The 13,670-nt window shown below is 31.1% G+C and overlaps 1 protein-coding gene across 1 annotated transcript in view; it reads left to right on the forward strand.

Moving 5' to 3' along the window:
• The window catches only part of LOC111714818 (protein unc-80 homolog), a 20,267-nt gene continuing 6,597 nt past the window's right edge, over positions 1-13,670 (forward strand). The window contains exons 1-15 of the mRNA XM_023490021.1: positions 1-37; positions 809-908; positions 1,451-1,526; positions 2,812-2,877; positions 3,573-3,656; positions 7,012-7,064; positions 7,863-7,955; positions 8,346-8,411; positions 8,819-8,877; positions 9,563-9,635; positions 10,098-10,154; positions 11,183-11,273; positions 11,567-11,656; positions 12,181-12,373; positions 12,556-12,614. Coding sequence (XP_023345789.1) covers positions 811-908; positions 1,451-1,526; positions 2,812-2,877; positions 3,573-3,656; positions 7,012-7,064; positions 7,863-7,955; positions 8,346-8,411; positions 8,819-8,877; positions 9,563-9,635; positions 10,098-10,154; positions 11,183-11,273; positions 11,567-11,656; positions 12,181-12,373; positions 12,556-12,614 — 1,158 coding nt within the window. The 5' untranslated portion in view covers positions 1-37; positions 809-810. The remainder of the gene's footprint in view (positions 38-808; positions 909-1,450; positions 1,527-2,811; positions 2,878-3,572; positions 3,657-7,011; positions 7,065-7,862; positions 7,956-8,345; positions 8,412-8,818; positions 8,878-9,562; positions 9,636-10,097; positions 10,155-11,182; positions 11,274-11,566; positions 11,657-12,180; positions 12,374-12,555; positions 12,615-13,670) is intronic.

Genomic DNA, 13,670 nt, shown 5'->3' on the forward strand with positions numbered 1-13,670 from the left:
TGCAGGAACATATTTAATGCGAGCGGTTATCTTTTAGGTAGGATTTTTTTTGTAACTCATATTATTTAATTTTGAATGTTTTAATGATTCCTCTTCTTAATCTTGAAAGTTCTTGAATATTTTACAATCCAAATCTTGGTCTAGAATATTCTTAATTGTATATCCTGATCTTGTTCTTGAATATTCTTGTATATCCTGTTCTTGTTCTTGAATATTCTTGTATATCCTGATCTTGTTCTTGAATATTCTTGTATATCCTGATCTTGTTCTGGAATATTCTTGTATAGCCAGATCTTGGTTTTGAATATTCTTGTTTATCCTGATCTTGGTTTTGAATATTCTTGTATGCGGAGGAAATATGTAAATATTGGTTTGAATCCTGTGATGGATATTGACTTAACTTTGTGGAAAACCTTGAACACAGAAAGTAAATGTTTAGAATATTTTCATCTTCAGGTCAAATAAATGCTTGCCACATCTCATTAAAACTTAAAAGTTCTATGAAGAAAAGAAATCGCAATTTTTAAAACTTCTACAATTTAATGGGAATGTAGACGTAAATTTAAATTATTGAGTAACATGTTAGATTCTCAAAGGTACTCTGAAATATTTTTATGATCAAAAGCAATTGAGATATTGATGTTTTTAACCTTGAAAATAGATTACTTCATTATAAAAAAATGATCATCATTAGTTGTGGTTTCTATATCAAGTGACCATTTCGGAAAAGACATGGCCCTTTGATATTATACAGTTGACGCGCCAGGTTTTTTTTAATTGGCCCAGAAATAATTTTCTCAATGTTTAGTGATGCCGTCCATCCTGCAGATCTACTCCAACAATCTGTCCAACACACTGGTCACCTCCAGTATAGAGTTCCTCGTTAAACAGCTTTATATTCTACACAGGTACTGTATTGTACAGTACAACAGGTTAAAAGTCTCCTTGTACTGTACTGTACAACTGGTTAATAGTCTCCTTGTACTGTACAGCAGGTAGGTTATCTTGTACTGTACTGGAGGTAGTTTATCTTGTACTGTACTTCAGGTAGTTTATCTTGTACTGTACTGCATGTAGTTTATATTGTTCTGTACTGCAGATAGTTTATCTTGTACTGTAATGCAGGTAGTTTATCTAGTACTGACTGCAGGTAGTTTATCTGGTACTGTACTGCAGGTAGTTACTAGTTCTTATTGTATTGTACTGCAGGTAGTTTTTCTTTTACTGTACCGCAGGTAGTTTTTCTCGTACTGTAATTCAGGAAGACCTTCTTGCACTGTACTGCAGGTTATAAGTCTCCTTGTACTGTACTGCAGGTAATTCCTCTTGTACTTTGTTTCAGATAGTTCTTCTTGCACTGTACACCATGGTTATTAGTCTTTTTGTACTGTAATTAAGCTTGGAAAACTTTTCGTATAATGTGAAAAAGTATAAAAATGAACCTTTTTAGAAAACCCTTCCTTCTGCAGATGTTTGGATCAATAGCAAACAGTTTAGAGAGCAAAGATTTGTCAGATCCTTTCAAGGTAAATATAGTTTTAAACTATACAAGTATTAAAAAACAAATATATAATTCAAATTAACAAGAATAAAGATATTTTGATAAATAATTCTAAAAGAAAAAAATAGTGGAACTCGAAATTGAGTCTTGAGTGCTAAAGTCCTTAAAATGTCGAAGTTTCTGGGCATCATCAAACTAAAACATAAAAGAACTGTGATATGTATGTTTTACTCTTTACAATTTAGAGAGATGTGTAAAAGAGAAAATAAACTCTTGATAGTCTTGAAATTGCATTGGAGAAAAATCTAGATCTAATTCAATATTGAATCTCAAGATTTAGTGGATTCTCCAATTTTGCATAGAATTAAACTAGCTTTTAGACATATCTCTTGAATGTCATTTAAGTTATGTTAGAAACAAAACAAAAAAGAATTTTGAATCACTATTCTTCGTTTTAAGCCGAAAAAGTTTAATTTCTTTCTCACCATTTAATTGGTGTGATGCAAGTTGCCTACTTTTAAACTTTGTTTATATTTCATATATTTTATAGTATATTGTTTATGTTCAATTCAACTCAATTATTTTAAAGTTAACTTGTTTTGTATTGTACATTATATTTAGTAATTTTATATTAAATAGTGTAGGTTCATCCTTGAGGTTTATATCTTGTATTGTTCATTCTCTAGGTTTATATCTTGTATTGTTCATCCTCTAGGTTTATATCTTGTATTGTTCATCCTCTAGGTTTATATCTTGTATTGTTCATCCTTTAGGTTTATATCTTGTATTGTAGGTTCATCCTCGAGGTTTATATCTTGTATTGTAGGTTCATCCTTGAGGTTTATATCTTGTATTGTTCATCCTCGAGGTTTATATCTTGTATTGTTCATCCTCTAGGTTTATATCTTGTATTGTTCATCCTCGAGGTTTATATCTTATATTTTTCATCCTCTAGGTTTATATCTTGTATTGTTCATCCTCTAGGTTTATATCTTGTATTTTAGGTTCATCCTCGAGGTTTATATCTTGTATTGTTCATCCTCAAGGTTTATATCTTGTTTTATTCATCCTCTAGGTCTATATCTTGTATTGTTCATCCTCGAGGTTTATATCTTGTATTGTTCATCCTCGAGGTTTATATCTTGTATTGTAGGTTCATCCTCGAGGTTTATATCTTGTATTGTAGGTTTATCCTCGAGGTTCATATCTTGTTTTTTTTATCCTCTAGGTTAATTTCTTGTATTGTTCATTCTCTAAGTTAATATCTGGTATTGTAGGTTTATCCTCGAGGTTTATATCTTGCATTGTAGGTTCATCCTCGAGGTTTATATCAGCTAGTTCAGAGTCTAGAAAGACCAGCCAATGATATTCTACAGGTATATATATCTTATGAAAAATAAACCGACTGAAACGAGGCCATTTTGTTTTGTTGTAACACACATAAACCAGAGATGGAATTTAAAGAATTTGAGCCGCGGTTTAAATCCGCCAAAACCCGGCTTAAATCTTGAAACATTTGATACAATTTTAAGTGGAACCAACCATATTTAAACCGCGGCTTAAATTTAAACCGCCGCTCAAATTCTTTAAATTCGGCCACAGAGGTTTGGTTTTGTCAGAATTTAAAAATTTTATCTTTTATTTTAAAAATTCGCCAATAAAAACAGAGCCCGCAATTTAAAAACTTCGACTCGAGCCGTAATTCCTCAAACCCGACTTTAAGACCCAATCTTCGACCCAACTTTGACGACAAACTACTTTTATTTATTTTTTTAGTAATAACATTTTTTATTTTTATTTTTTTGATTCTGAAAAGTATCTACCATTTATTATTGTGGGCGATTATTTTATCAGTAGAAGTAAAGGTTAAGAACAATTTCTTTCTTTGTATATGTTCCTAAAAGGAATTGTGGACGAAATTTCAAGCAACTCTCCAGTCTCCATCTAGAGAGGGAAAGATCCGATTAGTCAAAAGTTTAAGGGAAACCTTTGTGAATCGAACATGTCTCTTTGCAAATGGAGGGTCACTTAAAAATAAATCAGCAGTCCCTTTAAAATTGTAATTTTGTAGGTGATGGAACTGGTAAAGATGAAGAAACCCTTGAGTTCCCTAGATTTCTGCTACAATGGTGAGGGAGAATCCATCAATGTTCAGGAAATTAGTTTCTTCCGGTCTTTACCGTCAATTCAAACATAAAATCCATACTTCATTCTAATCTTTAATTGGAATCGATTGCTTCTTATTTTAAAGCTATTTATGGAACAATTGTTGTAAAGGAATTGAGTCTTTGCCACAAACTCTGATTTTCTAAATCCTACCTCTTTGCGACCCGATGTCGTAGATCTTAGATATTTCAAACTATGAACTCTGTTTGATCAAATAGTCGTAGTTTGAAATATCAACGGTTTACACCATCGGGTTGCAAAGATATAGGGATTGGAAAGTTTGAATTTGTGGCTAAAACTCAATTCCTTTGCCATTCACAGTATTTCTACCTGCCAATACCGAACTTCCTCAGAAGAAATTTCGATTTAAAAATGATTTTATTTCTCTATAAGAAAGTTCAGCGCATGTATACGTCCAGTTTATCATATCCTGGATAAAGTACGCTTCTGAGCATGCTTAATATAGGAATATTTAAGTCCTAAGTGAGATCATTTGACAGTTTGTTCACAGTTCGCAATAAATCATCCCAATTAATACTTAATAGATTTATAGACTAATACTTTATAATATAGAACAAGCTATTGTCATTTCAAATTGAAATTACAATTATTACGTATGATTTCAAATTTGTTTACTATAGCTATTGAAATGGCAAAATTGTTCTAAATTACAACCAGACAAGTTTTTTTCCTCATTCTTTGACATAAATTTAACACTGGAGGATTTACGAGGTTGCAAATTCGTTCCAGAATTCCGCTTAAATTTTACTTCTCCTTATTGAGTGTATTTACTGAAGAAAATTTCTAGAACATTTTTTTATGTTGAGTATTCATGTTAGTTTGTTGGGAAGATTTTTCTTTTCTCCTAAATTTATTAATGTTCTGTGCAAGTAAATGGAAAAGAATTGCTTCTAAGGAAATATGTTGCGACATTATTTATTGTTTTTATTAAAGCTAATGTTTCTCTGCCAACTTCAAATAAATTTATTTTAAGAATAGGGTTTTCAACAAACAATATTACTTTTTTATATTGTTTGCAATTTTTATGGAGCCATTGTATTTTAACCTTTAAGGGGTTGGAAACATAATTCAAGATGTACCCTTATACTAAATTTAACAAAGCCTTTTACTAAGTTTATCTTTTTTCAGGTAGTAAAACATGGATATCTCAACCATATTTTAGCAAGATAAATGTTAAAAGGGTACTGCACCGCTACCAATAGTTCATGATACACATTTTATGCTGGCTCACTCCGTTTTTTGCTGACTTTCCTTAAATTTTTAACAACAGATGAAACAGAAACAATTAAATATGATACAGGGTGTCCCACGAAACATGACAGTTGGTAAACAATTTGGAATGTCTTCTACCCTATACCGTAATAGATAATAAAACTTTTTTTCATTTTTTTCATTCAATAAATCTTTTACTAAAATATATTTTGCTTTGAAATCAATTTTACTATAATATGACTACCAATTTAATATTCTTATAATTCTCTTTTTGGTATTAAACAACCTAAGGAATTTTGGAAGAAGACATTTTAAATTATTCACCCGCTGTCATGTTTCGTTGGACACCCTGTACTACATATAAAAGGGAGCGTCGCAAAAAATTAAAGGGGGTAAAGGCTTACGTCGAAAAATTATCGATGGTGATTGATAATAATCTTTCTTCTATGAATTGCGTCTATTAGGAGAAAATTGTTTAAAAAGACTCATGCCGAAGAACGTAGCGTCCCCACAAATTCAGAAAGTTGCAATATTCGACTCAGATCGTTTAAACATCAATTTAATTCCAAAAAATCATTTCGTGAGCATTCCCTTTAAAGAACAAAGAAAGCTATCATATTATTAAATTTCTTCTCAGGCTTTTACAATTCTTTTTGGTCTTCATTGTTTCTTGTGTAACATTTTCATGAAATATTTATAAAGCTGAAGTTAAATAAATAGAATGGACATTATAGTGAGTTTCAGGATTTAAATTGATTTCCAATGGTAAAATTTAAACCATCTTTGAGGGAGATATTGTCGTTTTCTATCTTCAATTTTCAAATGGAGGGTCGCTTGATTCAACGTCGAAAAGTCTTTTTCAGCTGGATTGAAAACACTGATGGTTTACCTAAATATTAATTAAATAACAGATAGGACACTAGATGTCGTCGCTTCAAGATTTAGGGGTTTTGTTCAAAATAATTCTGAGACAGAAGCCCAAACAAGTTACGCACAATCGGCGTAGAACAGGCTTTCTCTCTGTCTTGTAATTCTACGTAGCAATGCGCGTAACTCCTTTGGGTGTCAGCCTAAAGGTTTCATTGTGAACGGAAAACCCCCTAAATCTTGAAAAGACGACATCTAGTGTTCTATCTGTTATTTAAATAAATATATGGATTTACCGATAATCCAGTTGAGTAGAAATTCAGGGCAAGGAAACTGATCACTCGGCTCAAACGCAAATTTTCTTATCCCTACAGCTTTTTAACTTGATATTCTAAACCTTTGATTTTAATAATTTTGCCTATTTTTTTGGCACAACTCATAGTTAGAAAAATCAAAGGTCTGCAACATCAGGTTGCGGAGATGTAAGGATTATAAAATTATAGTTCTGGAGACTTTTCTTTCTCTTGCCTATCCTAACCGAACATTTATCTTATGAGACAGAACTATTCTATTATTCATGATCATGGCACAGAAATCAGAGTTTTATTCTTGATATCCTTGCTTATTATCTAATGTGGACTGATATCATATTTGTATCTGTTTTTATGTTTTAGAAATCTTAACTTATTGATCAGTTTCCTCTATATCATCCGTTTCTGCTTTACATGAAAAGCCATCAAAGAAACAGGGAGAACTACATACGATTTTTTTTTCTGGGGGTGGTAAGAAATTTCACAAGAAGAATATTATTTCTTTGGCTTACTGTCCCGCTTTGCATTATAAATTCTCTATTTGTACGGAACAGCTGACTCTGACTTTGCTAATTAAAGATAGCGCATCAGAAAATCTATGCAAATTTGACGCATTTTCTGGGTGAGCCAACGATAGTAACAAATGTCGTCTTCTCTAATAATCTAGTACGTTTTACGCTGTTGACGTTTCATAATGTCGTCTTTTGTAATAGATTTAAGAGTTATTTAAAAACAAAACTAGAAACCTATCTTGAAATTTTTAATTTGTCCATAAAAGTGACCAGTGGATTTTACGCGACAAAGACAATAAACATAATTTACAGAATTTATTCATTTTTAAGATGAAATAACGACATAAAAATTGATAATACCAACCACACATTAAAAAAAAATTAAATGGTTTAAACCCAAATTTGAAGAAACTAAATGTAGGAGTGTATCTCTATATGTGGGATGGTGGCAGCGTATGATTCTGGAACTACAAGGTACATTTTTTATAGCTTGGTTTACATACTTAGTTATTAGACCTCAGTTTACAGTTAAGCTCAACATATAAAAAGATGATTTAGTTTTTCCAAAATACCGTTTTCCACAGTTTTGCCCAGTTGTTTGAACTTTTGCGTGCAAATTTGCTTTTGCGATGTGAGGTTTAAAGTAAAAAAATCCGCGAATTTATTATAAGACCTCGTTTTTCTGAGTGAATACTGGACAGCTAGCGTTATTTTTACTTCTGGCCCTGAGGAACATCTTTGAGCGTTTTATTAAAAATACAGGGAATTATTTAAAATTTAAATCTTGAATCACGGATTCAACGTTAAAGATGCTTGAGGATTTGAATCGTCCATTCAAGATTTGAACCGGCGAGCGGTGGGAAGTTCAGCGAGCAAGCTCAAATTCATTAAATTCGGTCCCAGGAGCGTTTTTTATTAAATTTAATTCTAATAAATTTTACCAGAGTGATTAAATATTGATATTATTCCAGGGTTTAGATTTATTGAATAGAAAAGTATTTTAAACATAGACGTGTTTGAACCACATTTCTCCAACTTCAGTTGCGCACGAGAGAAATGGTTCAACTACGTCCAAGCGGTTCAACTAATTCTCTCATTCATTAATTATGATATTTTGCTATATTTTGCAATATTTTGCTACTTTTCTGATTATTGTTAATAGTTGATAATAATTAATTTAAATGTGTAGAAAAACAAAACGTTTTCTTGCTGTTTATAGGATTTAGACTTTTTCGGGTTATAGTGTTGAATTTTACTATGAAACTGTTTCAGGGCGAATGAAATGTTGACAGTTTTGGATGCACTAATACCGATTTTTCTTAAAAATGTTCTAAAAGATAGAAAAGCTGAGATGAAAGATATCAGGAACAACATTGATCAAACAAACAAAAACAGAAAATATAATTTCTCTTTTTGAAAAGAACTAAACATTTATTTCTTAAAGATAATATATTATTTGATTAAATCCAAACATTTCATTTCTAAAAAAAATATTAAAACCTTACACGTGTTCTTAAAATCATCAAATCGTAAGGTAATGCTTTAGGTTCTCAACCAAGCACGTTAAAAGAAGTGAGATATGAAGGAATAGCTAGAAGTAGTTGAACCACGTACAACCGGTTCAACCAGTCAAGCTGAAAAGAAGTGGTTCAAATCTACTGCAGTTAAACTACTTCTCCAATACATGAAATTCTATTTGAAAAAATACAGATTTTTCAGAAAAATCTAATTTGTTTGATTAATTGTTGTCAACAGAGAGATAATTCATCAGCTGTCTCATACAATGAAAACTATCATTCATAACAGTGATAAACTTGCACAGTAAGTTATATGAGTTGAATTCTAATTTTCATATTTTAATGGAAAAAATAGCTTAAGAATATAATCGATTTTCTTTTTCAATTAGATTTTTTAAAATGAATTTTAAAATAAGTTTGAAAGATAACAGCATATATTTAAAAATGTATGAATGTACTTAACAAAAATGTATAAAATTTATAAATGTATACAATGTATTGAAGGAATTATGTATAGAATGTATAAATCTATAGAATGTACAATGTATAAATGTATAAAATATATAAATGTGTAAAACGTATAAATGTGTAGAGTTTGTAAAATGTATTAATGTATAGAATGTATAAATGTATAGAATATGTAAAATGTATAGAATGTATAAATCTATAGAATGTATAATGTATAAATACATAAAATGTATAATTTTATAGAATGTATACGGGTCCAATGAGGAATGAAGAAATGAGGTCAACCTCCCAGCATTATCAAGGTATTTTAAAATATTTCAAAATGTGAAGAAGAAAATCAAAATTACAATAATTGAAGAGAAGATTTTACCCTGTGTTCAGATAACTGGAAAATATGAATTTCTTTAAAATGAAAAACATCTCTCAAGTTGACATTTCTCACATTCTTTCCACTTTTTTCCGTATATTCAAGTATTCAGAGTCCGAATTTAGTTAATTTGAACCGCGTATCAAATCCATAAAAAACCGATTTCAATTGAGCGCCGGCTTAAATCTTGAAAATCTAAAAATGGTTTATTCTCAGGAGAAATTATACACATATGTTTAGTCTAACGTCATTATTTTCCTCCTCCTTATTACTCAGATTGATGTTTTAAAGGGTACCTTTATGAGACGGGGCTTACTAGGACGAGATGCATTCGGTTTCTTTTATTTGAATTCAATCACGTGTTGGTTTGTCTGTAATTCAATCAATAATCTTTTAACTTGCGGAGTTGTTTTTCAATACTTTTTCGTTTAACAAGCAGATGCCAATAAAAAAGTATACAATGCATAAAATTATGTCTAATAGGTCAAATTGTGATCGAAAGTCACATTTCTCTGGGATATGGACCGAAACTTCCGCGTGGAAAGAGTCAATTTAGATTACGCCTACAGTCCCTTAAGAAAATTTAAAAACCTAAATTTTACTGAAATAAATACTTTTAGGAAAGGCCCCGTACTCGCCAGTTATCGAGATTGACGATGATTCTCACTCGAAATTTATTGGAGATTCGATAAGGAAGGTGTCTCGTACATTTTATACATATTTTTAGTTGTGTTGGCAATTTTTTTCTGACAAGATTGAAGGGGGGGGGGGGGTCCTTTATACCCTTTAAGTAGAAATACGAGAGTTTGATACTTGTTTATCAAAACAAGTTATGACCTCTAAAACATTGTAAAACAAGTTATGACCCCCTAAAACATTGTAAAATAAGTAATAGCCCCTAAAACATTTGTTAACAAGTTATGACCCCTAAAACTTATAAAAAGAAGTTATGACCTCTAAAACATTTTTTAAAAAGTTATGACCCCTAAAACATTTTTAAACAAGTTATGACCCCTAAAAAATTGTTTAACAAGTTTGCTGAAAAATGATTTTGAATCACTGGTGGGTCTATAGTGTTGCCCCCCCCCTTCACATTATCAGAATAGAGTTAATCTTGATATTTGAAATCAGTGTTCAAATGTGAACCTTGAGCAGGGGAAAACCATACCCTGAGGAAGGAGAAGATTCAGAGACAAAAAGAGAAAACTTTAGGAAATTAAACATTAGACTGAAATTAAATGAAAAAAAATGAATAATATATTGCGTGATACTCATAGATAAATAAATAAACATAGATAGCTTATGTACGCAAAATCACCAAGAATTTTACAGTCCGCGAACTCATACTTCTAGGGGTCAAAGTGTACTTCTATGATAAGCGGGGTGGTTTGGTGTTTTAATAGAGTGTAAAATAACTCCGGGAATGGAACTATTTGAACAACAATATTTCACTGAGCAGGACTAAACTATAACTTAAATTTCTCTCTACAGAACTCATATACACCACACTCAATGACATAAGAACTGCAGCCAATGTTCACAACCGACCTAGTTAATCTATATAATAGGAATATCTTTAAAACATATCTGTACATTTATAATGAGAAATTTATGAGAAATGTCGTCTTATGCGCAATCTAATGGTAAAACTGCACTAAGCTAGTGGGAAAGGTCAAATAGGCCTATGATAGGTAGGGTACTGTAAAAAGTCTGGCCGAGCCATCAAAGTTGAAACCTAACCGGCATAGGATCAGGTCGGGCCGCGCGTCACTAAGGCTGGTACAAGGGGTTGGGCTGGTACATGCTGCACGTCACTAAGGCCGGTACAAGGGGTCGAGTGGCATTAAACTGCTGAGACTGATAGACTAGGATTTTAGTAAACCACAATTTCATTTTCTGCAAAGTTAAAACATTTTAGTTTTAGATTTGGGACAAATGGGAAATAACAATAATTTTAAATCCAACTCACGCATTTTTTGCACGTGACAAGGTAATAGAATCCTTGACCAAAAACTGGCATGAATGTTATTTTGTTAAAAGAAAGAAGAATTCAAAAAAAGTTTTTTTTTACTTAGCGATTTTACAAAGCTTATTTATATTTCAATAATCAATACTTTAATTTTTTTAAGTCCTGAAAATCACAATAAAGAGCTAACCACTAGTTAATATGATGAAAACCGGCCACCCCCTCTAATATTTTACTAAAATTATAGATATCCCTAAATGTTTGGTTTGGTTAGATATCCGCGGAATTGTCTGCTGAATTTCTCCGCGGATTTTCTCTCTTCCTGTTCTGCTAAACTAAACGAAATCAACAAAAAATCTGCACAGGAAACATTCAAACAATATTAAATATTTGCTTTCTTGACTGGATTTACAGTGTAGACCAGAAAACAATATTTTATTATAGAATGACGTTAAGGTTTTTGTAATTTGCAAATCAATTATATCTTTTAAAGGGCCTTGAATTTTTAAAAAAGTTTATCTATTTCAAAAAATGTAAAATTTAAAATCCTCAGCAACGTTTCTTAAATAAAAGAAATTACTGTTTTCTGGTTGTCTCTGTAGTTAAATTTACAAAAAAAGAAAAACGTCCACAATATTGAATGTTTCTACGGATCTAGGAGAAGACCATAGAATTGGTTGATATTAAGTGCTATATTCGTCTTAACGAGGTGGCATCAAGTATGATTAAAATGGCACCATACGACCAGGTAGGAACCTGCATTCTTAAAGGTCAAGTTTGTTTTTATAAATAAAAACCTTCATGTAAAGTTTGCTTTAATTAAACTTTGCAATATCTTTATTCTAAACAAAATTGAAGAACAGTGCATCGTGTTTGCATATATTTTCTTTGAGGGTCAAAAGTTAAGTAAAAAAGCATTTAAAAAAATTCAAAACATTTCCATTTCTTAAAATTTGCCAAACTAGGCCCTGAAAGAATATATAAGCAAAAACGACCAAAAACCGAACCAATTGAAAGGATATCTGTGGAAGTTATTACAAGTTGTGAGAATTCAACAATTTTAAATTTAGAAACCGAAAATATCTTCCTTAATGTAGCTGGTCCGTCAAGAATTGAACATGGTGCTCTGTACAAGGCCGAAAAGTCGCATTAAATAACTCCAAAATTCCCTTAAAAGACCAGAGTAAATTTAGTAAATCAGGCATAGTGTTAAAGATTTTAAATGTTGCTGATTATATAATACTTTTAAAATCATTTTTAAATTTTGTGTAGGAAACTCTACAAAGTCCTGGGTTACACAAGTACATGAAGCTAGTTCTACCCAACACTGACTGGTCTGGGGTATCCATGAAACCCGTTATAACCAGTTTTCTCCGGCGCCTGGACAAGATGGTGGCTAAAATTCATAAAAATCAACGGATTTACGTCTCTATTGACTGGAAAGCAGTTTCCATTATTTTATCAGGTAACACAAATTAATACATAAATATAAAAAATCTATAAAATTATAAACATTGTTTTTACTGTATCAACTGTAGAATAGCCATCATCTATTTAATTAAATAATATCTATCTTTCCAGGGAATTCAATTAAAGAATTGAAATGAAAAAGTTTCCCCTATTTATTGAGTGTTTAATTCTATTGAGGTGTTTATGAAACAGTTTGGAACTACCCTCATGTAATAGTCAGCCTGCCTAACTTCAAGGTATTTACCCTAATAATAATATATTAATAATAAATATATATATATATATATAGATCAGTTGAAACGCAACAATCTTCTTATAACATTTTATTCATAAACAAATTGTTTCAGTATGAATACGTTAGCTATAGCTGGCAAACGGCAGGACAAAATTGGCTGAATTTTTTTTAAGAAAATCATGGGTACCCTGGGGAAAAAACTCGATTTTTTTAGTTTAAATTAAGCTTTTTTCGTTTTTTCATAATTCCACGGGCAACGCCAGGCACTTCAGCTAGTAAAGCATAAAACAATAACATAAGAAAAAGGCCTGTGGCACTTAAACATCAAAAGCAAACAAAGTAGAAAAGATTTGAACAAATAAGCATCAATTCATTAATTATACAGTGAGAACCAGAAAAGAGCTAAATTCTGGTCGTCTTTGTTTGTATCTTTTGAAACTAGTAAAAACTTAAAATTTCTGTAAAAAAGTAGTGACGTGGGACCGAATTTTATGAATTTGAACTGCCAACTGCCGAGTCAAATTTGAATCACCGATTCAAATCTTGCGTTAGTCTTAAACTTTGAATCAGTGGTTCAAATTTGAACCGGTAGTAGGTAGAGCAGATCGAAATCGTTAAATGTGTCAAAAAATACAAAAAATATGTTGCTTTTCATAGTTTCTGGTTTGTTAGCACTGTTGAACTTGGTTAATATGTGTTTCTTCAAATCTTTCTATTAGAATGTATGCTGTAAGATAAATATGAAATATGACTGTAGCACATTAAAGAGAATATATACATATATAAATGTTTTAGAGGAAAATTCAAATATTAAATGTTTTCATAAATCCAGGAGGAATATCCGAGTCTTCATTTTAATATTCCTCAATTTAAAAGGGAATAAATGTATTTTAAGAAAATATTTAAAATATAAGTTTTTAATGTAAACTGAAAAATAGCTTGGTAATAATAAAATATTTCAAGCAACTAAAACTTTTAAGATGTTTGCGACAAAATCCTTTCAAATTAGCTTCTATTTAAAGGAAGAAGATTTGAGACGAGGTTGCGTGATTTTTAG

This window comes from Eurytemora carolleeae, unplaced genomic scaffold (genome assembly GCF_000591075.1).
Source record: "Eurytemora carolleeae unplaced genomic scaffold, Eaff_2.0 scaffold1649, whole genome shotgun sequence".
NCBI classification, from domain to species: Eukaryota; Metazoa; Arthropoda; class Copepoda; order Calanoida; family Temoridae; genus Eurytemora; species Eurytemora carolleeae.